Here is a 26,561-nt window from a genome sequence, read left to right as displayed (position 1 = left end):
CTCGGCTCCTCCGTGGCTCCTGGCCCGTGGGTGTATCGGAGACGCCTGCCTCAGGGCCGCGCACACATGGGCAGCACACCCAGGAGGAGTCCTGAGACTTGTGGTGGGTGAAGACGGGCACAGTTATGCCAGTGCCGTTGGCTGTAGGTAACAAAATCCCAGCTCAGTTGGAGGAAAGCTCTTAGCTTACAGAACGTGAAGTCCCAAGTTCCAGAGGCCCCCAGGGATTGAATAATTTATTGACTCAAGGATATAGGTTCTTTCCTCTTCGATTGTTCTGCCTCCGTTGGCCTACAGGGTGGCTCCCCTCATAGTCTGTCATTTACCCAAATAGTCACAGTATCCACTGGAAGAGGATATGTTTTTTGCAAGTGTTTTTTTGTTTGTTTTGTTTTTTTTGGCAAAGAGATCTGCCCCAGAAGTCGCCCAGCAGACCACACTCACACACACATGCATGTGACGTCTCACTGGCCAGAAGTAGATCACAGGACCACCCCAAACTCATCCCAGACAGGTGCCATCAACCAATCAGAATTTGCCCTCTGGCTGGGTAACAGATCACCTTCCTCAAGCAAAGGATGAGTAAAATCAGCCATTATTTATAGGGTGATGGGGGATTAGGATGACACCCACAGTGTCTGCCCCAGGGCCTGAAGAGGGTGCGAACCTGTCTCGAAAGAGGCAGTGCATGGAGCTGGCTGGCAGACACAGAGACATGTGTTCACCTTTTTCCCTTCCTCCCTTAATCATCTCATGTTCTTCAGCTCACAAAAGTTGAACATGCCTGATGACAAGATAGAGAAATATGTGCTATAGAAAGTAAAAAGTTAGGGTTAAAATAATTTACGATATGTTCATAGAGTGGACCTGCTGTAGCCACTGAAGAGAGAGGGGCTTATATGGACTGAGAGAGAGCTCCAGAACATATTGTTAAGGTAGAGGCCAGGTGCAGAGCAAGCTCACAACATGCTCCTGTTTATAAAGGAAAATTGGGAGGATACACACTCCCTCTTACACACAGGTGCTTGTATATGCACAGGTGCTCAGAGAAGAAAGGGTGGACCAGGGTTGCCTCGAGGAGGGAGACTGAGGTGTCAGATGGCACTTCCTTTTTGCCCTATGACATTTATATGGTTTCATTTGACTATTCCGTACACATCTCCCACCATTACTACCTACAGTGATAATCATTTGGTGTACACTCCCACAGAGATTTGACTCCAAACTTCTATCACCCTAGTTCTTTTCAATGTTTTTGACCATTTCCCCAAACAGGAAAAGCATTTTACATTACAACCCAGCTGTTGGCTGTTTTTTATACTGGTCTATCCACCCTCACCACCCCGTCTTCCCACACACACACACCTTAATAATGGTCAAAAAACATTAAATTGCTTTCATGACCCACAGTTGGGGAAAAAAAACTACATTCCTTTTTGTAAAAAAGACAAAACCAAAAAAGCCCAATAATTATACAATATATGTACATTTAAAAAAAGAAAAAGAGCAGAGGCATGCTTTGCACCATGCCTTGTTTCTACTTGCTATAAGTCAGACATCTGTTCTCATCCACACACAGAAATCGACCTTTTTCTTTGCATTGGCTGCGTAGTTTTCAATCATATGGTATGGTTGGAATGGTCTATTTAATCCCCTAATGAAAGACATTCAGGCCATGTCCAGCTCTTCCTGATTAGTCACTCACAGCACTGCCGTCCATCTTCGTATGTGCCTCCATGGACTTGTGCAGGCCTTTCTGTGGCATGGATTTCTGGGAGGTCAGATGTTAGACCGACGCTACTCATCCTTCAGTTCTCAGCTCAGACGCCATTGCCTCCTGGGGAAAGCCCTCCTGACCACCCCAAACAAAGTCCATTGCCAGTGTTATACACTCCTTGACTCCCTGGACGTTACGCCACCAATGCACAACCTTGGCCTTCTTAGTAGACATTGCTAAATTGCAGAAAGCATATACATACATAGTCAGAGCTTGCTTTTTTTAAATCCAGTCTTGACAATCTCTGCCTTTTGTTTGGGGTATTTAAACATTCACGTTAAAAAAAAAAATTCACTTTAAATGAAATTATTGATAATGATTGGATTCACATTTGCCATTTTGCTCTCGATTTTCTATATCTCGCTCCTCTGTTCCTTCTCTGCTGCCTCTTTTTGTGTTAAATAAATGTATTTTAGTGTACTCTTGTAAAGTATACTACTTCAGATTCCTCTTGATTTTTGACCATTTTTTCAGTTGTTATAATGTCCATCTTATTGGTGTAATTCAGATTAATATTAACCGAATTGCAGTAAAACATAGAAATTTTTCTCCGATACAGCCCCATTCTCCTCCTCATCCTTTGTGCTATTTTGTCATATATGTAATAAACCCAACAATATAGTGTTACTGTTATTGCCTCATATAACATGTCTTTTAAGTAAGTTGGAGATGAAATAAATTTACAGAGCCTTTTAATTCTGACCCAGAAATTTATCACCTTGGACCCTTCATTTCCCCACGTGGGTTCAGATCACATCCGCAGTCATGTCCTTTCAACCTGAGGGGTTCTGTTATTGTATATTATTAGGCAGATGTGCTAGCGATGCATTTTGTCAGTCTTTGTTTATCTGGGAACATCTCTATTTTGCCTTCATTTTTGTGAAGGATAGGTTTACTGAATATAGAATTCTTGGTTGACAGTTTTCTTTCAGCCCTTTGAAAGTATCATTCCATCCCATCATTTCAAATGAGAAGTCAGCAGTTCATCATATTGCTACTTCTCTGTATGTGATGAATCCTTTCTCTATTAATGCTTTGAAGATTTTTGTCTTAGTGTTTGACTTTCAGCTGTTCTTCTGGGTGTGAATGTCTTTGAATTTATCCTACTTGGAGTTTGTTGAGTTTCTTAGATGTGTAAATGAACGTTTTTCATCAAAATTGAGAGTTTTCAGCCATTATTTCTTTAAACGTTTCTTCGGCCGCTTCCTCTCTTCTCCTCCTGAAATTCTTGATGCACGTGTGTTGGTGTGCTTGATGCTATCCCAGAGCTCCTGCTGTGGCACAACTTCTTTGTTCGCTGAGCCGGGCAGGGGGATGGGAGGAGCTCCAGGCCAAAGGGCCACAGACTCCCTCTGTTCTTTCTTACCTGAAGTTCAGCAGTTTTCAAGCATAAATGATTCTTGGATCGTTTCATGCCCTTGGTCGATTCCCAGAGTGCTGAAGTAGTTGTTTTATCAATTTTGTGCTTTCTGGGGAGAGGATTTGCCAACCTCCTCATTCAGTCATAGTCAAAAGTCTCACACCTTAATATTGCTAAATTGACCTTCTTAAAGGATTTCTTGACTTACACTCCAAGGGCATTAATTTTCTAATTAAATACCTCTTACTTGAAATGGAATTGAAATTTTATTGAAAAGTTTTAAAAGTCAATCTGCCCCACTGGGGTAAGCGGTGGGGTCCGCAAGAGTTGGATCCTAGTTAACAGCATGAGGTTCATCATGCCAGTAATTGCACAGGAATTCAGCATTTGGGATGTTGAGCTGCGGTTTTAGATTACATCATCGGGAGTAGTGTCTGATGCGTTCTAGGAGCCTTCAGTTATTCTTGAATGAAGAGCTACATAGCAAGGTATATTTCAAGTTTTAAAAGAAAACTCAGAAGTCTACGGCCATGCCACCCTGAACGCACCCGATCTCATCTAGTCTCAGAAGCTAAGCAGGGTCGGGCCTGGTTAGTACTTGGATGGGAGACCACCTGGAATACCAGGTGCGGTAGGTGTTTAAAAATAAATATAAATAAATAAATAGAACAAAACCCACAAGTTACAGAACAATGTATTAATGGAACCCCAATTATATAAAAACATAATTTTCCCACCCACCTACTCCTCCTCCCAAAAAAGATCCTATTTCCCTGATTGCATGCACATGTATGTTTGTAATGCATAGGAGGTTAAGAAGACAATAAAGCAAACTAAGTCATGGTTGCCTCTAGAGACGGGCGGGCGGGACCCCCCCATCTTCAGATGTGTAGGAGTGCCCAGGACACAGGAAGTCTCCTGTGGGAGTCTCCACTACAGAGGTAACTTTTTTAGGTTCCCGTAGAAGTACCAAATGTGCTAGCAGGGCTGAGATTGGGGCTATAGAATTTTTCACAGCGGTAATTTATTTGCGTCTCTCTTGGATGATCGAACTTTTTTTTCCCCAAGAGTAAATTTAAACAGATCAGTTTTGTGAAATGTGGGATGGATTTGATGATTTCTTTCATTTTTACTTCGCAGTGACATGAACTCGAGGGCTGGCTACCCCACTCAGGTTTACAAAACTGCCAGTGCAGAGACTCCTCGGCCCTCACAGCTGGCCCAGCCCAGCCCCTTCCAGCTCTCCGCCTCCGTCCCCAAGTCCTTCTTCTCCAAGCAGCCTGTGCGCAATAAGCACCCAACAGGGTGGAAGAGAACAGATGAGCCCCCACCGCGGCCACTTCCCTTCACTGACCCAAAGAAGTAAGTGCCTGGACACCCAGTGAGTCACTGCCGGAGCCGAGCCTGGGCATCTCGGGGCAGGGCAAGGGTGGCAGCTCAGTCACTCATCCATCCGGACGCTGTGCCAGTCTGACACAGCTGTGAACAGGCGGGCAGAGACCCCTGCCCTGGGGGAGCTGACGTTTTGGTTGGGGAAACAGACAACAAAGAGGGTAAGTAAGAAGAGCGTTCAGTAGGTCAGACGTGACTAGTGCAGTGTGGTGTCCGCGTGAGGAACATTCCGGGCAGAGGGAATAGCAACTGCCAAGACCCCGAGGCAGGAGCAAGCTTGGTCTGCAGGAGGAAGGCCGGTGTGGCCGGGACAGTGTGAACACATGAGGTCAGAGGGGCGATGGGGACTGGTCGCGGAGGGTCTTGTGAGCCACCTGTAAAGGCTTTGGCATCTGCTATAAGCGAGGTGGTGCCATGGGAGCGTGAGGAGCAGAGAAGGGACTTGATCTAAGTTGGGTGTTCCCAGGGTCCCTGCAGCTGCATGTGGGGCAGGGCCTGTGAGGAGGAGGAGGACCGGGCAGGAGCTGCTGTGATGGAGACGAGGGTACAGGAACAGGGTGGAGGCCGAGGACAGGGAAGGGCGCAGCTTCAGGCTAGAGTCTCCGAAACGAGAGCAGGCAGTGCTTGCTGGCAGATGGGCCGTGGCGGGAGAGAAGGTGCGGTGGAAGCTGGTAGCAGCGCTCGTGCCCCAAAGGGTGGACATGCCTCGATCTGAGATGGGACTGACCGAGGAGCAGGCTTGCAGGAACACTCCGGAGCTCAGTCCTGGATGGCTTACGTTCGCCATGTGCGAGAGACATCAGGAGGCGGTCAGATAAGGAGTCTGGAGCTCAGGGGACAAGTCGGGCTGGAGAGAAATTTGAGTGTCGTCAGCATGAGGGCATGAGGCTGGAGGAGCTCCCCGAGGCCGGGAGTGTAGGTGGGGAGGAGGGGAGGTGTAGGGCTTGAGGCCCATCCGGCTTCAGAGCATTGAGGAGGAGCCCAACCATTATGAGTTCCCAAGAGCCCAAGGGTGATGGACCACGAGCAGTCAAAGACCTGAGTGTGACATTGAGCCTCGTGGAGATGACTTGGTGCAGGAGAGAAGGGTAGGGCAGAATTGGAGGCAGCTATGTATGTGGCTCGTTTGAGGCATTTTGCTGTAAAGCAGAAGAGTACGCAGTTGAGAAAAGGTTTTTGTTTTTAGGCAGACAAACGTGGTATCTGACATTCACGGAGTCCTCGCTATTCGCCAATCTTGGTTCTAAGCTCTTGCACTTGAATAAATTCACTGAGTCCTCGTTAGAGCTCCACGAGGTGGACCTGTTATTCACCCCATTTTACAGATGAGGCAACTGAGGCCCAGAGTCACAGAGCTGGTGAGGGGTGGAGCTTGGATCAGAGCCTGGGAATCCTGGTCCAAGGCTCTTCTGTTGGGTGTGAGCAGATGTGCCATCCTCCATCCTGTTTGTAACATTGTCTCGTGACCTGGGTAGAGCCATTCAAGTGTGTGGATGACCCAGAGCTCATGAGAACAGAGGTGTCCGGAGACAGAAGCGGGTCCTTGGAGATGGTGGCAGGCAGGTAAGCCTGCTGAGTTCACACTGAGAATCCAGTTCACACACCTCACTGCCAGCCAGGGCGCTCTGAAAACTGGGTTTTCATCCTCCGTTCCCTTGATTAAAACTCCAGCAGCTTCCCCACTCTCAGGATTAATTATAAAGGCTCATGTTTACTGAGCACATACTTTGTACCAGGCACCATTGTACCATGTGCTTTGCCCAAACTCCTGCCCAGACCCTGCTCGATCTGCCCACATCTCCTCCCACTCCCCCCTCACACCCTCCCCTCCAGGCACACCGGCTGCTTGCCAAGCACAGGCCGGCCTCAGGGCCTTCGCAGAGGCTCTTCCAGTGCTGAGTGCTCTTCCCCCAGATCTGGCTGGCTCCACAGGGGCTCAGTCTAATGCCACCTCCTCCAGTGGGCCTTCTCAGCCTGCCATAGTCCCTGCCATCATTCTGTCACTTTTCTCTGTTTCACTGCCCATTTCTCCTACGGGAAAGCAGGTGCCACACTCGGTCACCAGACACCCTGGGTGCTTCATCAGCGAGTGTATGAGCCAGGCATCTCGTTCATTCTCACCTCAACCCCACAAGATCCTGCAAGGCCCCCACTTTTCAGGGTGGCCAGAGGGCCAGGCCCTGCTGACCCTGTGACACTCATCCATGGTGGCAGCGGCTCTGGCCGCCCTCCCCTGCATGCTGTTCCCTCTGCCCGGGGACTCCCCACCCCCAGCTGGCTTACCCCTACCCCCGTGTTGGTGTCCTACGGCCGCCGAGACAAACTACCACAGACTGAGCGGCTCAGCAACAGAATTTACTGTCTCACAGTTCCAGAGGCCAGAAGTCCAAGGTCAGGGTGTCAGCAGGGTGGGTTCGTTCTGAGGGCCGAGAAGCATGCCTCTCTCCCAGCTTCTGTTGATTTGCTGGCAGCCTGGGATTTCTTGGCTTACAAGTGCCTCCCCAGTCCCTGCTTCATCTTCACCTGGCCTTCTTCCTGTGCAGGTCTCTGTCTACATTCCGCCTTTTTGTAAGGACACCAGTCTTACTGGGTTAGGATCCACCTTAATAGCTTCATTTACCTTGATTACCTGTGGAAAGATGCTATTTCTAAATAAGGTCACATTCTGAGATTCTTGGGGGTTAGGACTTCAGAATATCTTTTCTAGGGGAACCTATAATACCAGCCCTCAGGTATCAACACAGACACGCATTCCTCAGAGAGGCCCTCCCAACCTCCATCCAGACTATCCCTCCCTCCCTCCCACCGCATGCTGCTTCCTTTCCACCATGAAAACACCAGGCATGTCAGACGGTCATTTGCTAGCGACTTCCTCTCTGTTGCACTGTTGGACTGAGAGTCCTTTGAAAGCAGAGACACCCTGAGCCCCACCCAGGGCCCAGTACATAGTGGGTGCTCAGGAAATACACCTGGACACGTGACAATCCTAAACAAACAAGCACCTTCTCTTTCCCAATGATAAGATCTTGGGAAGGCTTTTTACAAATGGGTATATGTTTACATAAACATATGTAAACTAAATATATAAAATATTTGGGGACACAAAATAGTTTCACGGATTCTTATAATATTCATTGATAGATACATTTTTAAATCACATGTGTAAGATAGTATGTTAATTTAGAATTATCGCTTTTGTCTGCATACTTCCATTTCATAAAGCTGTTTTTATTCAAACTCTCCCTGAGCATTTTCAAGATAGTGTCTTTCTTTGTCATTGTCAGAGACACTTCTGAGTCACCTAACCTAGTTTTCCAGAAAACATCATTGTCACTTCCAGCTAAATTATTTGAGATTAAACATGTTTGTTTAATCTATGCGTGATGCTCTTGCTGAAATTTTATCCCAAAGCATAAGAACTATTTTGCATAACGATTTACCTGCATTTATTGATATCTGCACTGCCAGGGACTACTGTAAATCCTTTACCTGCATTAACTCATTTAATCCTCACTACAGAACCATGAGGTGTAGGTACTTTGCATCCCATTTTCCAGATGAGGAAAACAGGCACAGAACGGTTAAGTCACTTGCCCAGATTCACTCAGTTGGTTAAGGTTAATCACTGCAAATATTATGATTGTTGGCTTTGTCATTTTTGTCCCCACAAGGTCACCAAATACTATGAACTCATCCCCCAGGAGTAATTACCACATCTGTCTACTCTATTTCTTTGCCTCGTTTTCCATCGATTCTGGTCAGAGACCGCTAACGCATTCAGAAGCAGCCTGACTGAGGCTGTGCATCCCCCAGAGGAATAATAAGGGCCACAGCCAGCACAGGGAGCCCTGCCTTTCAGCCCCGCTGCTCCACTCAGGCCGTACAGACCTGCTGTCCCACGAGAAGGATTCCCACTTCCAGATGAGGAAACCGAGGCACAGTGAGAAGTACCTAACCCAGGTCACCCAGCTAAGAAGTAGCAGAGCCAGGATTTATACCCAGCAAGATAACTAACAGCATCTCGTCACGTGAGAGACTGAAGGAGAACAAGCATCCAAGGCAGTGACCTGCGTTTTCTGAGGATCCGTTTCTCAGAGGGAACCGTCGCCTGTATTTGGCACATGCTGTTTGGTGAACGAAAGACAGAGTGAGCTAGTGAGGGCCAGAGAATCTGTATTCTGAGGGAACTGAGAGCATCTGCCACAGAAGGTCCCTCGCACTCAGCCCTTCTGCAGGCCCCCGCTAAAGCTGGGGACAGGCCAGCAGCTCTGCCTCTGCAGGTGGCCAGACAGCCCTGTTTTGCCCACTTTGTCCCAGGACTCTTAATTCGTTGCCCTGTCCTGTCCCAACCTCTAGAGGGGCAGGACAGCATGGGGGTCAGGACAGGAACCCCTCATTGGCTGCTCACCCCCTCCTTAACCCATTTCCCTCTCTTTTAACTGGTGACCATCGTCCCTACCTCCAGGGTTGTCGTGGAGACTCACTGAGTTAATCCGTGTGAGACCCCCAGCACCGAGTCCGAGCTGCAGAACAGGGGATGACAGCGTTTCGGCCCTGCCCCGGCGACACCGGGCCGCTGAGGAGGAGGCAGGCCCCAAGGAACAGCCTCCTGTTGTTGCCTTAATTGTGGGATGGTGTGTAGGAGAGCAAGGTCCCCAGTCACGCCTGCCACGTGCAGGCCCCTGAGGGAGTGAGTGAGATGATGCATGTGAAGGGCAGCCCGGGGCCTGGGAGAGGGAGCTCTGTCTGACCGCGTCGGCTCACGTTGTGGCTCACTGTCACGGTGTATCAGAAGCTCTCAGCTCATCACCGCCCTCGCCTGCAGAGTGAAGTGATGCTAGAACCTGTCGCCGTGAGGAAAGAATACAGCCCACGAGGCGTCCTGGCCCTGGGCGAGGGCCCGTGTCGCCGGGAGCTGCTGATATCACCCTCCGTACACTGCACAGAGCTTTGCTTTCATCATGAGTGAATCTCAGGGTGGCTCAGACCATCAGGTAGACGTGGGTTCTGGTGTCCTCAACTCACTGTGCCTCAGTGTCCCTAGCCTTGGAAGTCCACAACAGGGGTGCGTACATCCAGAGGTGGGGTGAGGATTCAGTGAGTCGTAGGGAAGTGCCCGGTTGTTATTGGCCAGGCTGACGGGCACTGACATCTGGTGGTTGACACCTGGCATTTGGGCACCCTCCTTTTTCAGATTCAGGGCCCCTGGGTTCAGCACAGTGCAGCCATGGAAGGAGCAGGGGAAAGCCTCTCCCCAGCACTTGCACCCCACAGTAGGTTTGCCCCCCACTCCGGGGCCCTCTCCCAGCCATCCTTCCAGGAAACTCCGCCTGCTGCCTCAGGCACAGAGAGAGACCTGTGAGTATCCTGCCAGCCCTTGGCAGAACCCCAGCTCAGGCATCCTACGGTGGTGCTAATTAGCTTAATTAACCTGGCCCCGAGGGAGCCGCCCCAGTTGGAGGCCAGGACTCCAAGTCAGCTGGGATCAGGCCCAGCCAAGTCGGAGCCTCTGGTCGGCCCTTCTGTCAAGAAGAAAAGAAGTTACTGTTGTCTTGGTCCTCGCTGCAGGGCTTTATTTATGATTTTTCTTTCTCTTTTCTAACGTAAGAGCTTTAATTCCACAACATGAGAAAACCCAAAGCTCAGGCAGCTTGGGCGAATTAGAGATTCTGTCCAGTGCTGTCAGTCAGAAGGTCGAGAGGAGGGTATGTTCTTCCGGTGGTTTTCTTCATTTGTGTTTTGTACCGTAAAATACTCACAGGGGGAGAAATAGTACAAAAGGTTTGCAGTGAGAACAGCCTCTGCGCCCCTGGCCCCAGCCACCGCGTCCCCCTCCCCAGAAGCAGCCATTGTGTCCTTCCTTCTGCATCCTTCCAGAAACCGGCCAGACTGACCAGGCTGCGGGACTGTGCGCTCCCCCCACCCCCCCTTATGCTGTGGTCACCTCCTGTCTCTGCGCTTCTGCCTTTATCTCTTGCCCTTTTCTGTCACATAGCTTGGGGACGGTTCCGTATTGACAAATCGAAGGTGATCTCATTCTCTTTAACCATGGGAGATGGTTAGGTTTTGACAGTCACAGAGACCAGAGATCTTGAGAAAAAGGGAGAAGCTGTACAAGCCCCATTTTTTTCCAACCCGGAATTAATGCCATTTTAAAGTAGTGCTTAAAATTTGCAATTTAGAGAACACATTGGAACATTCTTTAAGAAGAAAGAGATTGAGAGCAAAAATGATCAGTCTGACTCTCCAAACTGAATTTTGTCATACTTTTTCCCTTCAGACACATCACGGCAGCCCACTAATAGTGTCAGGCCATGGAAGCTGCAGGAGACGAGACAGGTGCAGATGCGAGGGTCAGGGAGAACGTTCTAGCATGATTCCTTCCGGCGAGCCAGCCTCCACTGTAGAGTTAGGAGCGTGCGCTAGTCCTGGCAGCCCTGGGGTCTGGGAAGGAGATCTTAGCACATGAACACAAACTAAATGATTGTGGAAGGAAGACTCGTGTTCTTGTGGCTTACCTTTCAAAGTGTTTCTATACTTTTTCCTGTTTTTAAAAAATCATTTAAGCTTGTCGTAAAGGGAGGGAGAAAGAAGGTAGGGAGGGTGGTTGGTTGGTTGGTTGGAAGGTTGGTTCCACATGGTGCACGTTTGACAACTACATGTAACTGCCTAGGATGTGGCAGGCCCCGTTCCCGACACTGGTCACAGAATGTAGAAGGCTGCAGGTGAGGACGGGGACCACAAACGTGCAGTACACACGACAGATAATCATGAGGTGAACGCAGTAGGAAATAGCACAGGACTGTGTGAGCAAGTGTGCCCGCCTGGGAGGGAGCACCAGAGCATAAGTGGTCAGGGGAGGCCCCTCGGCAGAGGTAACATTTGAGCTAAGCTGGGCGGGTGAGGAGCTGCCATTCGTGGGGAATGCTGGGAGGGCACGCCGAGCAGCAGGACCTTGCCTAGTCTGCCGAAGGAACTTTGGGAGGCCTGTGTGGAAGGTGAAGGCGGGGGCGGGGGCGGGGGCGGGCAGGACAGTTGTTTGGGACCTTGTGGGCTGTGGTGAGGAAGGTTTTTAGAAAGTGAATTCTCCACATACCTGGTTTTGGAGCTGAGTTTGGTGAAATTCAACACGTGGAACTAAGCTATGTGCAGTTTTATTTTGTAAAAATGATTTCACACTGTAAACAGCACTTCTTCATTCCCGTGACCTATTTATCGGGGTGAACCTCTTTCCACGGCGTGGATTTTGGCTCCACTCCTCAGCCGCTGGACGGTCTGTTCCGTGGGGCCCCGCCCTTCCCTTGCTGGCTGCTCCTGCGTCTGCTCCAAAGACAGGACCTTGTTCAGGGCACACGGGGATCGATGCAGGGCTTTCTGCAGGACACGTTCCCAGAAGTAGGGCTCCTAGGGCGCGGAGAGCTCATTTTAAGATTTTCAGCAGGCCTTTTACACCCCTTCCGGGGGGGGCCTCGTGGACGGCGCCCTCTCTCACGCCGAAGGCCTGGCCTGCCCTCTCCCCAGGTCGCTGGGCAGAGCACGAGGCATGCCTCGCTCTGAGCCACACGCTCCCCTGTGCAGGACGTTCTGGGAAACAGAGGAACCTAAAGGGAAGGGACAACGGTAGGTCCCCTTCCAGCTCCCATGGGAGGAGCATTTTCTCTTCCAGGTGTATAAATCTCTTTGTGTCTTTCTGTTTCTCTCTTGGATCTAAAGCTCTTCATTTGCCCAGAGGCACTCCAACAGAACCAGAATTACCCTAGACCTGGAATTCTAATTTGGGGAGGAATATGACCTAACAAGAAAAAACTTGCCACCCTCTCTTCCTCCCTTTGTTAAAATCCCAGAGCTGGCAGCTGAGAAAATGAGAAAGAAAATGTAGACTTCAAAACCCTCAGGAGCCCGAGAATCTTATTTCTTCATAAGTTCAAAGATTCTTTTTTCTTTCTTAAGTAAAAAATGATGAAGTCTAGATGTCAGCTTTTTAAAAACTAGTTTTTATCATTATTGTTATTGTCATAACACGTGATTATGGTAAAATAAATTCAGACAGTTCAGGAGGGGGCATCAGATGAAAAGTAAAAGTCCGTTTTTCTACCTTCTAATGACTCCTGCTTCCCAGAGGTAATCGTTGTTCATTTCTTCCAGAATTTTTTCTGCATGTGAAAGTATATGTTTTTAACCAAATGTGATTATGTCCCACACGCCATACATCTTTTTACGTGCCGTCTCTGTGATGTCAACATGGCAGTGAGCACAGCAGCGCCCTGTAGGCTCTGCAGCCTGGCGGCCTTGGTGGGAATCCCGACTCTTCCACTCACAGGCTGTGCGATTTGGGATAAGTACTGTATAGTCACTTTACCTCTCCATGCCTCAGTTTCCCGTCTGTGCAATGGGTGATAGTAACAGTGGCTCGTGGGGAGGGCTGCCGTGCAGGTTTGACAGTGTACGTGGAGTCCTCGGGGTGGTGATGGTGCCTGCTGCACGGTGAGGGCTGTGTTCCTGTTCGCTGTTGCTTTTTCTATCCTCGGCGTGGTGACACCTCAGGTCAGGGGCCCAGTTTTCACCAGGGAAGTAAGACCTGAGCCCAAAGGCCAGAGTCGGAAGGAGGAGGAGAGAGGCCTCGGGAAGTCTCCGGAGTGGAGGACCCCGCGCCCCAGGGGCGGGCCGGGAAGCTGTGGGACGGTGGCCTGTGGAGCCAGCAGAGGGGGCAAGGGAGCAGGAGGAGGGGTGTGTGCAGCTCGGGTGCCAGCCAGCCTCAAGCAAACCGTTAGAAGAGCAGCCCTCACTCAAAGCACCGAACGAATGTTTTGAGGTGAACCCCCCAACACCGTGAGGTCAGCGTGTTTTACTGATGAGCAAACCACGGATCAGAGGTGATGGGCCTTGCTCAGGGTCACACAGCAAGAAGAAGCAGAGGCAGGAATCAACCCCAGGCCTGTCTGCATCCAAGTCTCCTGCTTTTTTAACCCCAGGCTGCGCCTCTGGCTTGTGGACCACAGAGTGTTCGAGAAGGCACTGCGGGGTCCGCTTTGGGAACGCTGTAGAAGAGGGCGGTGATCAGAGTGACCCAGGCTCACAGACCTACTTCTGGAGTGGGAGGCCGAGTGGGCAAGGGGGGATGGGAGAGTGTTGGGGAGCTCCACCCCCCCTCCCCCCAGGGTGCAGGTGCCTTGTCTCTGGACCCTCCCAGTCACCTCCTGGTGCATGAACTCTCTTACCCCATAGGACAGGTGAGGAGACCAAGGCTAGGGAGAGCTGGTGACAGCGGCTGAAACCCCCAGGCCAGAGGTCTGCCACCTGCGGCCCAGCACTTGCCCCTGGGAACCGGTCCCCCTGAGGGTTCTCCCCCTGCGAGGCCCCGTCCGTCTTCTGTGGCTGGAAGCCCTGGTCTGGGCCGCCGTCACGCTTACCTGCTGACTGCAGGAGCGTTCTCACTGTTCCCTGCTCCCACTCTTCTCCCCCCCGCCCCCTCCCCGCCCCCCGCTGTGAGTTTCGCTTTTCTGACCAGCAACAGAGCGATCCTTCGAAAATGTGCATCAGGACCCAGCGCTCGCCTGCTCAGAACCGCAGAGCCTCCCCGCACACCACCCAAGTCCCCACGGTGGCCCAGGGGTTCCCACACAGTCTGCCCGGGACCCTCCCAGACCTCGCCTCCCACCACCCACCCTCACTCATCCACTCCGCCCTGCGGCCCCCCCCACCGCCCCCACTCCTCAAGCCCAGCAGAGCCGGTTCTGGCCTCAGCCCAGCGCCAGCCGTTCCCCTGCATGGAGTCCCCTCCTACCCCGTGGGCCCCTCTTTCCTCTCTCCAGGCTTCACTCAGATGTCACCCCTCAGAAAAGCCGTCCTCGTCCCCTTCGTCCCTGTCCATGCACCGGCTTTATTTTTCTTCCGAACACCTCTCTCTCCCTCACATTCTGGGATCTCTTTCTGTTCATTTGCCCACCGTCAGCTCCCCGACTGGCGGGCAGCTCCATGTTCCCTGCCGCCCCCATGCCTGGAACAGGTGTGGCATGTAGTCTGCTCCCAGGAAGCACGTGTGGGGCGAGTGAATGGAGAACAAACAGGGTCCGTCTGTCACACCCGCGCCAGGCGAGATGCAGAAGGCCGCAGTCACTCGTGACCTCAGGGGACTGGAAGGGATGCTGTTACAGGCGCTCATGTCCTCACAGAGCTCAGGGTGGAACGAGCCTCCTCGGGTCAGGACGTCTTCGAGAAGCAACTTCAGCCACCCCGAGACCCCCGTGACCCCGACCCTCTCATTCCAGGCAGGTGGACACCAACACGAAAAACGTCTTTGGGCAACCGCGGCTGCGGGCGTCCCTCCGGGACCTCCGCTCCCCACGGAAAAACTACAAGTCCACCATCGAGGACGATCTGAAGAAGCTCATCATCATGGACAACCTGGCACCAGAGCAGGAGCGAGACGCGGGCGTGCGTAGCGGGCCGTGTGGGAGGGCGAGGGAGGACGGGCCCCCCCCCCGCCACGGTCACTGCAGCCTCTTCCTGCCGGGGCTCCATCCCTCGGCCCGTCAGCCCTGTTTGGATGTATGTGGCTTCGTGACCAGCAGTCAGGGCATCACAGTGTGAACTGGCTTGGCAGGCACGCGGGGGATTTATTCCTCACTAGTGACCTCGGGACTGGAAGGGATGCTGTTACAGGCGCTCACGTCCTCACAGAGCTCAGGGTGGGAGCAGCCCCCACCCACCCAACCACGTGGACCAAGAGCGAGGGGGTCCCACGGGCCACAATAGGGGGCTTCGTTGGTTCCTCTTCCCCTCCGTCCCCGCCTACTTGTGATTGGCCATGCTCTCAGGCAGGTACTATCTTAGGGGACCGAGGTGGCCCCAATCTCTCTAGGGCTCTATCTCGCAAACCATAGCCCTGGGGAAGACAGCACCCTGTCCCCAGCGGTCCCTAGCAACGACTGGCTCTCACTGGGCCAGCTTGGGTCACACCGCCTTCCCTAACCTTACCTGGAACTGGGGGTGGAGTTGTCCCTCCAGACCCAGATGGGCTTTAAGTGGAGGAAGACGAATCTCCAGGGGAAAATTGGGGTACTCTGACCAGAAAGGGGGCAGAAATGGATGCTGGATGGGAAGAGCCACAGACGTCCGGGATGGGAAGGAGCCCCCGAGGGTGGTGGCCGTGGAGGAGGCCGTGACCATGCCACGCGCCCCCCTTGTCTCGGCAGCAGTCGCCACAGAAGAGTTTGCAGCGGACGCTGTCCGACGAGAGTCTGTGCAGCGGGCGGCGGGAGCCGAGCTTCGCCAGCCCTGCCGGCCTGGAGGCGGGCCTGCCCAGCGACGTGCTCTTCACCAGCACCTGCGCCTTCCCCTCCAGCACGCTGCCCGCCCGCCGCCAGCACCAGCACCCCCACCCGCCTGGCGGTGGCCCCAGCACCATCCCTGCCACCGCCAGCAGCTTCCCAGAGAAGAAATGTGAGTCTGGGCACCCGGGGGCTGGCGGGGGCATCACCCCAGGGTCACGAAGCAGGGGGCCAGGTGTGCGGGTCGCCTAGAGGTCAAAGGCTAGAGGGCATCGGTGTCAGAGTCCGCTGAGGGAGGGAACTGGGAGGCACACGAGCCTCGGGGGGCCCTGTGGGTGGGCACTGACCAAGGGATCGTTGGCCAAACCTCGGGGATCTCCTGGGTCACCTGGGAGTCTGAAGCACCCAAGGATTGGGGTCCTCTGACACCAAAATGGGAGGTCCCTCCAGGTGCAGACTGGAGGGTGCATCACTGAGCCTCGGGAGTCCACATCAGCCAACCCCCCACCCCTGCTCCCTGCCCAGCACCAAGCAGATACTTTGTGAGTGTTGATCTACCTTTCAACCTCTCCACGTCTGCCAGCTCTCCAAGTAAGGGGGTGCAGTTTGTGGCTCATCCATCCCTTTATCCATCCAGCAAATGTTCACTGAGTGTCCCCCACAAAGGCACTGTGTGCACGGCCCCCATCAGGAAGTCTCAGATTCCTTCTCCACGTCGGAAGGTTCCAAACCAAAGGGCGGTGTGGAAGGCAGGGCGGCACTTCCTGGGCAGCGTGAAGAGCAACGAGAGGCTCTGTGGTCCTTTACCCCGCAGCTAGGAAGGCTCCATCGCCTCCCTGCGGGACGCTGGGTGGTGAGGACAGGTGCTGCCTGGCCTCTCTGGGTGTGGTACGTCATGCAGACAACTCCGGACTCCTGAGACGCGTCTCCCGCAAGAGTGTCCACTGAGGGGCTGAGTCCTATACCGTCCAAACAGAGCGTCACAGGGTGGGATGGAGGAGGCTCTAGGACATTTTTGAAAGGGTCTGTCTCCCCACCTAAAATTCTCCCATTGGCTCCCTGTTGCCCTGCTGTTTCAGGGTCCCACCTCAGCTCCCAGACTCCACAGTTCCCTCCTTGAGACCCTCCATTCCACCAGACTCTCCCTCCTCAGGGCATTCTACGTAGCTGTTCCCTCTGCCGGCCATGCTGTGCCCCCAGCTTTGTTCTCGGTAACTCCTGCTTCTCTTAAGGCTTTGCTCAGTTTTTGCTCTTCCCAGGAGGTCTGTCTTACGCCCCAAGTGGGGTCATCTCCCCATCTTACACTCCAGAGCACGCACCCACCCCTTCGTTACCTTCATTCCACAATGCTGTGGGCCAGGCTCTGCTCCAGGCGCTGGGCACATAGCGGTGAGCGCGTTAAAGAACAGCCCTGCCCAGTGGGACCGAGTTTCAGTGGGAATATCTCGAGCTTCCCTAAGCTTCCCTCTGCATCTCCTCTCTTTGCCTCTCATCCTTACTGCCGTGTCTGTGCCTAAGGGAGAGGCACAGACGAGACAGACTGGAATGCCACTGACTCGCTCTACCTCATCCTTTCATCTCAACTCAGATTCTGCCGCCACCTCCAGGAAGTCCTCCCTCCCCCACCGCCCCTTGATTTGCCCCCATCCCATCCCTGATCCCTCTGCCTTCTGTTTCCCCATCATAACCCTATTCAGTCTGGACTGTCACTATGTGAGAATGGGTCTGTCTCCTCCACTGGACCAGAGATGCCCTAAGAGCAGAGCCCTCTGTCTCTCAAAGCACAGACAGCTCTCTGCCCATCTGACTCCCCGTCCCCACCCCCACCCCCAAGCCTGGGAGAGTGGCGTCTGCCCTCAGCACAGCCGGAGTCCTGGGCCTGGGCTTCACCAAGGAGCAGTTCACAGCAGCACCCACTGCCTCCTCGCTGGGCAGCCCCAGCCAGCTCTCAGCGGGATGAGGCAGGCTGGAGACTCCGAGCACAGCGGTGGTCAGGGCCTTAGTGGCGTTCCCCCAACGTTCACTTATCCAGCAGAGAGCTGGGCCACCTGAGTGTGGCCCAGGTCCCCCACTCACAGGTGTCACCTCTCTGCCTGTTGCTTGGATGGTAAAATGTGGACTAAAAAAAAAAATCAGAATCAAACAAGTTAGTGCATGGAAAAGCTAGCGTAATGCCTAACATGTAGTAAATACTGAAAAAAACAGTAGCTATTCATTTTTTTTGTTAGCATTTTATCATCTGGAGCAGGCATTTTAATCCGTCACGAGTCAGGTTTGTGCCTGAGAACAGGGTTCCAACATTGTCAAGAGTGAGCCTCGATGTCCCCCTCCACACAACACGGGGTCATGATGGTACCTTCTCACTAAGTGGAGGCGAGGCTGTTAGATGTCCCCGTAGCACCCAGCGCAATACCTGGCAATAGGACACACTCGGGACACAGAGTGGGTCCGGCTTAGCCAGGCCCAGCCCTTCCTGCCCGAGGCACCTGCTGGCCTCTCTGTGCCTCACTGTCTTCCTCTGTCCCCTCCCCTTTAGGGGCTGTGAGACATCAGTGAGCTGAAGTGCAGGATCTAAGCCCGGCACATGGGACTTACTCAGTGGCTGCAGCAAATGGTGCTGTTAGCGCACTGCCTGTGCTGTCTCTTTCAGCACCCTCAGAGCTCAGGGGCTTCTTTCTCTGCCCAAACTCACCAGGTCTCCCCATGGTGACCCAAAACACTGTCCAGACACAGACCACCCAAAATATATCTGGCAGTCGCTCCTCCGTTCCAGACTCCCACGGCCAGCGCCATCCCCTGGCTCCTTGTGCGCATCTCACGGCATCTCCCATTCCAGGCCTCCAGGAACAAACTTTGATCCCACCCCCAGTCTTCCCCATCTCGGTACCAGCTCCAAACTCTTGACGTCATCCTGGACCCGTCTGTCTCACACCCACATCCACTCTCAGGAAATACTGTTGGTTCCACCCACGATATAAAGCCAGGATCTGCCCACTTGTCCCTCTATAGCCCCACTTGGTCCTGGGCCATCACAGCAGCCTCCTCCCTGCTCCCGGCTCCCACTCCACCTCCACCATCTGTCCCCTGAGCAAAGCCAGAGGGACCCTGTGAACACTGCACTGGGTCACATCCCTCCCTGCGCAGAGCCGTCCTGTGGCTCCATCTCGGGAAGGGATGAAGGCCTCATCGCGGCCCACAAGGCCCCACGCAGTCCAGCCCTGCCACCTCTGACTTCACCTCCCACCACTCTGCCTCTCGTCTGTCCCAGCCACATGGGCTGCCTCAGTGTTCCTTAAGGCGACGGGCACCCTCCCGCCCTGGGGGCCTCGCACCGGCCGCTCCATCCGCCCGAATGCTCTTCTCACGGTGCCTCCCGGCTCGCTCCCTCCCCTCCTTCAGAGCTTCGTGCAGCGCCATCTTCACAGCGAGGCCTCCCCAAGTACCAAGTTTAAAATCGTACCCACATAACTGTCTGACACGCTTCCCCTCCCCTACCCTGCTAGATGTTTTCTCTGGCATTTGTCATCTAATAAGTATAGCGTACGTTTAATTATATTTAATGCTATAACAATTACATAATGTTGCATAATTACATACAAAGCATAAAGCAGCGCATTGGCTCCTTTGTTTCCTCTGCGTGGTCATTCTTACCCATCTCCCCGTCTCCGCTCTCCCCACCCAGCCACCATCTCAGCCTCGGAGCTCTCGCTGGCCGATGGGCGGGACCGGCCGCTGCGGCGCCTCGACCCCGGGATGATGCCACTGCCCGACACGGCTGCTGGCCTCGAGTGGTCCAGCCTGGTCAACGCAGCCAAGGCGTACGAGGGTAGGCGCCCCGCACCAGACCCTGCCCCTCTGTGCTCTAGAGGGATCACTGGAGGGCCTCGGAGCTTCGAAGGGGGGATGCGCTCGGGTTCCAGAATCGGGGTGAGCAGGGGACACTGCCTTCCCTATTACTCACTCACTGTCTTCATTTCTCTGATCTCCATTTGTCTACAAATAAGGGACGTGAGTGTGCCCACAGTGTGCGTACAACACGTTAAGCACGGAATGAGCCCTCAACAGATAGCCCCCTATTTTATTATTACAGGGCAAAATTGTAGCAATCCAAATTGCGATTAGCTTTTCTTTGGCCGCAAGTGGCAGAAAATCCAAGTTAACAGTAACTTAAACACACAGAGTTTTACACAGGTGAAAATGCCCAGGGCGGGCCTCCCGGGGCAAGTGTGGGACTCCACAGAGCACGAAGGCGCGGCTGCCTCGCCCTCAGTGGGGCTGCTGGGGTCCTGGCCACGGCGTCCAGCTCTCACCAGCAGGAGAGAGAAGGACACGTCCCTCCCTCAGGATACTCCCCAAGGCCTCACTCCTACGCTTACTTCCACTGGCCAGTCACACACAGCCACGCCTAGCTGCAGGGCAGGCTAGGAAATGAGGCCATGTGCCCAGCTAAAATTTGGGACTTATTACTAGAAAAGGAAAACAGATCATCAGGCACAGCTAGCAGTCTGCCATTTTCTTCCCATGTGGCCGTGGACAAACGGCTTTACCTGCCTAGGCCTCTGTTTCCTCATCTATAAAGTGGGACTCATGGGATCCCCAGCAGACACGAACATATTCTTCTGGCTCATTTTTCATTCTTTAGGCCACAGCTTTGCTGTCCTTCCTCCAGGAAGCCCTCCCTGATAGTCTGGATCAGGCACCTCCTTGGGCTCCCACAGCCCTGACCCCTCTACCTGCCCCCCACATCCCTGCCCTGACCAGTCTGGGCTGTCGCTGTCTAATGATGGGTATGTCTCCCCACTGGGCCAGGAGGGCAGGGCCTGGGGCTGTCACCACTCGGTGCCCAGCACAAGTCTGGCACAGATTGATTAAACCAGACCCATATAGTCCTTCATTTTTCCACACTGAGCCAGTCCACATCTGGCGGGTGGCCCTGGAGGAAACCCTCGTTTACTTCTGTCCGTTGCCTCCGTCCTGTCCCGCAGCCTCCCCTGACCACAGGATGAAGGCAGTCCGACCTCTAAGGGAGGCCGGCAAGGGGGCAGGGAGAGGGGTCAGAGCAAACGAGGCCTGGCCTCTGGTCTCCCCCAGCCTTACACTTGGGAACCACAGGGCGGTGGCTGCCAGGCAGAGGCCCAGCCTGCAGGTGGGTGTGACCTCCAGAGACCCCACAGGCTGGGCGGGGGAGGGGTGACCACAGCCACGATGATGGTGGCATTCGGAGATGGTGACATTTGGAGCATCCCCACTAGCCGGTGCCTCATCACGTCACAGACAGCGTCTCTTCCGGTCTCCAGTCTGAGGACTGGATTAGGGCTCCCACTTACAGACGAGGAAACTGAGGCTCGGCCACCTGGCCAGACTGGACACTTTCAACATGTGCAGTTTATTTCCTGTCAGTTAAACCTCAGCAGAGAGGAGTGTTGCAGGATGAAAAAGCAAAGGAAGGGCAGGCGAGGAAGCCAGTCGGCTGGGAATTGTCGAAACGGATGGCGGGTTTGCGAGGGCTCGTGGTGCTGTTTTCTCTGCTGTGGGGCATGCGTGAAATTGTTCATAGAAAAATATTTTCAAAGAGAATAGATATTAAATCCAAGATAGAAAACAACAGCTATAAACGATATCATTTAGAGAATTGCGGAGATTTCAAGACAGTCGTCCTGTATAAATGTGAACTTCCAGAGTGTCCTTGCGTGTTGGAGAAGTGTAGTAAACTCCCCTGATGCTGGCAGTTCCCTCTCACGGGAGTGTGCACACACGCAGACACGAGCGAGAAGGAATAAATGCGGCCAAGTGTCAGCGGGATCTGAGTGAAGCGTTTTGACTGGTCTGTCCTGCGAGCAGAGAAACGTACAGTTGATCAGGAGCCGCCTTTGCCGGTGGCAGTGCGTGTCCAGCACGTGCTTCTCGGCTCCTGGCGGGCCCCGTCCCTTGGGGCACTCACGCAGGCCCACTCCTGGGTCTTCACCCCCCTCACATTCCCTTGTTGGCGACGTATCCCAGGGCTCACTGAGCTGGCTCCTTGGTGCGTCGGGGCTGCCGCCAGTTCTCGCCTTTACAGAAAGATCCCCTAACGGTCCCGCCGCAGCGTGCCTGGGGACCCATCGTCCGCTTCCACCAGCAGCCCCGCGATTTCCCTCCTCTCCTCGGCGTCCACGGTGCTGTGTCGTGTTTCTGTCTGCGTTTGGAATTTCACAGACATTCTCGGAACCAGAGTGCAGTGAACCCTCACGTACTCGTCCCAGAGCCCCAGCCCCTCCACTTGGGGCCGTTTTTTTCCTGCCATCTCCTTGTTGATGAAAGCAGGTCATTTGTGCTGAGAACGGGCCAGGTTCTGAACTGGGTTGTTTACTTCCCCACACTGTCATTTAACTTGTTTCTCCCTTGAATTTTGTTGAAACGGGTCATTGTGTCTAGAGGCTCACTCAGAATCGCGATGGCACTTTGTCGACGCGTCATTTCGTTGGGTTGTATGGCAAGAATGCCCCCACAGTGCCCGTGTGACGGGGGCTTGGTCGAGGTTCGAGCGGGCGGGGCGTGCAGAAGAGCGTCACGCGGGGACCTGGCGCCCTGCTGACCGTCTCCTCTCTGTCCGCCAGTGCAAAGAGCCGTCTCGCTGTTCTCTCTCAACGACCCAGCCCTGAGCCCGGATGTGCCACCTGCACACAGCCCTGTCCACAGCCACCTGAGCCTGGAGAGGGGGCCCCCGACCCCCAGGACCACCCCAACCATGAGGTAAGGTTCTCCTGGGAGGACCCAGGGGCCCAGCAACCCGAGTCCCTGCAGGCGGCAGGCCTGCGCAGTGCAAGAAAGACACCCGGGTGACAAGTAGTTGCTGCAGGTCACCTGCCACCCTGCCTGCAGTAGCCGGGCAGCGGCTCCTCCCTCACCTCACGGATTGGAGTTCTCCGGGCACTGGGCCCAGCAGCGACCTGGTCAGAGGCAGCCCCGTCCTCAGGGTGGGGTGTACACATGCTGTAATCAGTACCCACAGTTGCTTCACTTCCAGCTTCGAAAAATGCTAAGTTGTGCCCCCCCGTCGTCCCCTCTGTCTGCTCCTGGGTCACTTCCTCTGCACGTTCCCAAACGGTGCGAATCTTAACCTGACATTCACCTTTCACCTCGTCCCTAGCAAGTCCCTGCTGGGCAATCTGGGGACCTGGGGGTGATTGAGATGGGAACCTTGCCCTCATCAGGCTTCCTGGCAGAGGGAGGAGGACAGCGACAGACATGTCGCATTTGTCATCTTTGCACTGTCTTGGCAGGAAATAAAATTTAAAAGAGGGAGAGAGAATGGAAATGGCATGTTTGCAAGTCTTGGATGTAAATAGCGCGTTTCACACTCGTGTGCACATCTCCCCGTGCAGGCCCGTGCCATGCCCTGGACCTTGTGGGCAGTGTAAGCGATCGATTTTTCAGGGTCATTTTGACTCTTGTTTGCTTCCCACGCTGGCTTCAGGACACAACCTCCACCAAAATGCAGCCCGACAGTAATTACAAAAGCTCGGCAGTTAGAGATGGTGCCACCGCTGTGGCGAGGGCCGGAACAGTGCAAGTGGAAATGGAGGGACCTGCGGCCTCTGGGCACGCTCCTGGATTCCCGTCGCCCCTGACCTGGCGACCTTCTACCTGCCTCCCACCTCCCCCTACAGCTGCTGGTCCCCAGGATCCAGGACCTGGAGGAAGGAAGGGGGCGAGAGGGCCGAGTCCTCTCTCCTCCTTGGGCTGAGACGCCTAGCCTCCCTTCGTCTGCTGTAGCCCACCCCCCTCGCCTGCCTCCCACCACGCGCAGTGGAGCCTCCTGCAGGAAGGGGCTGCCCGTTCTCTGCATGGGCCCGGCAGGCCCAGTGCTGGACGATCTGCGCAGATCAGTCCTGTTTCTGTTGGTCCCGTCCACAGGGCGGGCCCTCACGTTGGTTCGTCCACTACCGTGCCTCGTGTGCTGGAACAGTGCACAGGCCTGGCAGGGGCACCGTGGATGTCTGTGGGACGGGTCGTCTCGTGCCACATGAGGGTCACCCATAGGATCAGTTTCTCTCTAAGCACGCGCGGCCCGTCCTCCGCGGAAGGCGCACTCCAGGGCAGGCACACGCACAGCCGTCGCCGGGCCTGGTGCTCCCGTGACCCCATCCACACGCACAGGTGTCCTCGCTGGGTGGAGCGTGGCCAGGAGGGCCGGCTTCTGACTTCCCCCAGAGCTTCTCCTCCACACTCCTGGGGCCTCCCTGGAACCCCGGAGATGAGAGGGGCCTGACCTTGTCCGCTGTCTTTGCAGCGAGGAGCCGCCTTTGGATCTGACAGGCAAGGTGTACCAGCTGGAAGTGATGCTGAAGCAGCTGCACACGGACCTGCAGAAGGTAAGGCCACCGGGCAGCGCCTCGGGCAGCCCGCGCCTGCCCCATCCGCTTCCCAGACACCCGGGGACAGCGGGGCCGAGGCACCTGTCCCTCCCGCCCCTTCTACTCAGGGAGGCCACCCAGCCTCGAACGTAGTCATGAATAAAGAGCAAGAGGTGACACTGCCGAAGGCTGGTGAGCACACATCCTTGGCGCAAGAATAAACTGGCCTAACCTTTTTGGGGGGGGCATTTGGACAATATCAGAAATGGCGTTGCGCACCGTGTCGACCCAGCAGTCCCACTCGTGGGAATCTGTCCCGCAGTTTCACACATGAGCATAAAGAAAGCCGTGAGCAAGGACGTTCAGTGCCGCGCTGCTGGCAGGAATCGGTGGAGCCCGTGCAGCCGCCCCTGCCCAGAGCGCGACATAAATGACGGGCCACCCGCGTGAGCAGGACGTTCTGTAGCCAAGTGAAATAATCCCAGAACTCTCGTTACTCGTATACAAAAGAAGTCTAGTAAGTAACTAAACAAGCTGTAGAACTGTTCTAGGACATCATCATGCTTAAAAAATAAAGTGTAACATCCATGGGCGTTTAATATTTAACACATCCAGAGGACTCCCTGGGAGGCAACAGTTGAGTTATTGTATTTATCTCCAGGGTGTGGCAGAGTGAGGAGAAATAAGGGCAGAGGAGACTTTTACTTGTCAGTTTATATACTTTGGGGTAAAAGGCACAACGTGGCAGCATATAATATGCGAGTCTCAAGCACAGGGATCACAAGGGATCACAGAGCCCAGGTTCAGATCCTACCCCACCACTTAACGGGACCTTGGACAAGTCACTACCTCTGAGGGTTATGTCATCCTGCAAGGGCGTCTCCGGGGAGGCGGCGGAGCCCACTTAAGCAGCCCCTTGTCCATACCCCAGCTACTATTTGCCGTGTGGGGCTGGGTTTCCCCAAGTCCTGGGGTGGTTTTGAGGGTGACATGTGTGACTTCAGGGAAACCTTTCAACCACCCGTATTAGAGTTGAGGCAGCTGGGGCCCAGAGAGATGCCATAACTTGCCCGGGGTTACCCAGCTGTCAAGAAGCAGAGCTGGGCTTTGGACCCTGGCAGCCCAGCTGTAAACCACAGCCGAGCCCTGGCTCACAGGCCCTGGGGAGCCATTGGCCGCCCCCTGATGCCCACCCCACCCCCACAGGAGAAGCAGGACAAGGCGGTGCTGCAGTCGGAGGTGGCCAGCCTGCGGCAGAACAACCAGCGGCTGCAGGAGGAGTCCCAGGCTGCCAGTGAGCAGCTGCGCAAGTTCGCCGAGATCTTCTGCAGGGAGAAGGAACTCTGAGGTGGGGAGGCCGCCGCCCCTGCCCCTCCGCCCAGGCAGCTGGGGACTCCTGGTGGCAGGTGTGGCCAAGGCACTCCACCAGGGCCCCACCGCACCCCCGTGGACACAGAAACCTGAGGGAGGCCTCACCGGGGCTGTGAGCTGCAGTCTGCTCATGGCCCTCGAGCCTCAGTGGGTGACATGGTCTCAGGCCTCCCTCTGAACTGGTCATCTCTGGTCCCTGGGGGTCAGACCCTGGCCACACCAGTCCCAGGGGCCCATCCTGCCAGCCCCATCTAGCCTCTTCCTAGGACCAAGCCATCAGGAGCTGTAGGAGGGGGAGAGGGAGGGCAGGAGCAAGTCTGCTCCAGGAGTTCAGAAACCAGGCTTCCTCACCTCGGACAACAGAGTTGGGGCCTGTGGGGCCCAGCCCCCCGGCATGAGCTGTCACAGCGTGACAGCAGCCAGAGAGGTCAGGGCCCCTGTGGAGATGGGAAGGCGCTCAGTCCCTGGTGCACCAGCTCCGAGAAGCACAGACATCATCCCCTCCCGATCCCATCCTTCCAAAAAGCAGTCAGGAGCACTTTCTTAGAACGTCAGTTATTTTGGGGGGTGGAGGGTGTCCCAGGATGGAGAGGGGAAACCGCAGCAGCATCCACAGTCAGCTGCTTTGAGGGGGCAGCGATTTGCACACCGTTTATACAGTCTTTTTCTATCAGCTCCTCAACCACCGGAGGCCACAGCGCCTGGGCCCCTCCGCCTTCGAGCTCCCGCCCCGCCAGGCCCAGCGGCAGAGCCGCCACGGCCACCAGCCGCGGCTGACAGCCACGGCCTCTTCCAGGCACCCCGAGGGGCGCACGGAGCCCCCGGGTCAGGGCTGGAGAGAAACAGCCTTCATCTCCGCTCCGCTTTTGTTTTCCCTTTGCCCTCACGCAGTCCCCACGGAGGGGCAGACCTGGGACACCCGCGACACCCGCGCCGCACTCCCCAGGGAGCCTTTGCTGCGCAGACCGCAGGATTCGCCGGCCCTACAGCGGCGTAAGGGGCGGGGCCGGGCAGCCGCGTGGAACTGCGGTGTCCACCGAGCAGTTTCTTTTTTT

The 26,561-nt window shown here is 54.7% G+C and overlaps 1 protein-coding gene and 1 pseudogene across 2 annotated transcripts in view; both read left to right on the top strand.

Annotated features, from left to right (window-relative positions):
* The window catches only part of SIPA1L3 (signal induced proliferation associated 1 like 3), a 232,575-nt gene extending 206,020 nt beyond the window's left edge, over positions 1–26,555 (top strand). The window contains exons 16-23 of one of the 2 annotated variants that reach the window (XM_011372305.2): positions 4,278–4,499; positions 14,798–14,963; positions 15,725–15,971; positions 19,482–19,625; positions 22,396–22,531; positions 24,072–24,153; positions 25,342–25,483; positions 26,181–26,555. In XM_011372305.2, the coding sequence (XP_011370607.1) occupies positions 4,278–4,499; positions 14,798–14,963; positions 15,725–15,971; positions 19,482–19,625; positions 22,396–22,531; positions 24,072–24,153; positions 25,342–25,482 (1,138 nt within the window). In that variant the 3' untranslated portion in view covers position 25,483; positions 26,181–26,555. Of the gene's footprint in view, positions 1–4,277; positions 4,500–14,797; positions 14,964–15,724; positions 15,972–19,481; positions 19,626–22,395; positions 22,532–24,071; positions 24,154–25,341 lie in introns of both variants that reach the window. The other variant, XM_011372306.2, reaches the window with a different exon arrangement.
* Positions 3,658–3,775, top strand: LOC111746882 (annotated as a pseudogene).
* Positions 26,556–26,561: the final 6 nt, after the last annotated feature.

This window comes from Pteropus vampyrus, unplaced genomic scaffold, assembly GCF_000151845.1.
Source record: "Pteropus vampyrus isolate Shadow unplaced genomic scaffold, Pvam_2.0 Scaffold203, whole genome shotgun sequence".
NCBI lineage: Eukaryota > Metazoa > Chordata > Mammalia > Chiroptera > Pteropodidae > Pteropus > Pteropus vampyrus.
Note: the sequence above shows the minus strand (reverse complement) of the source record. Positions and strands in the feature narration are given on the sequence as shown.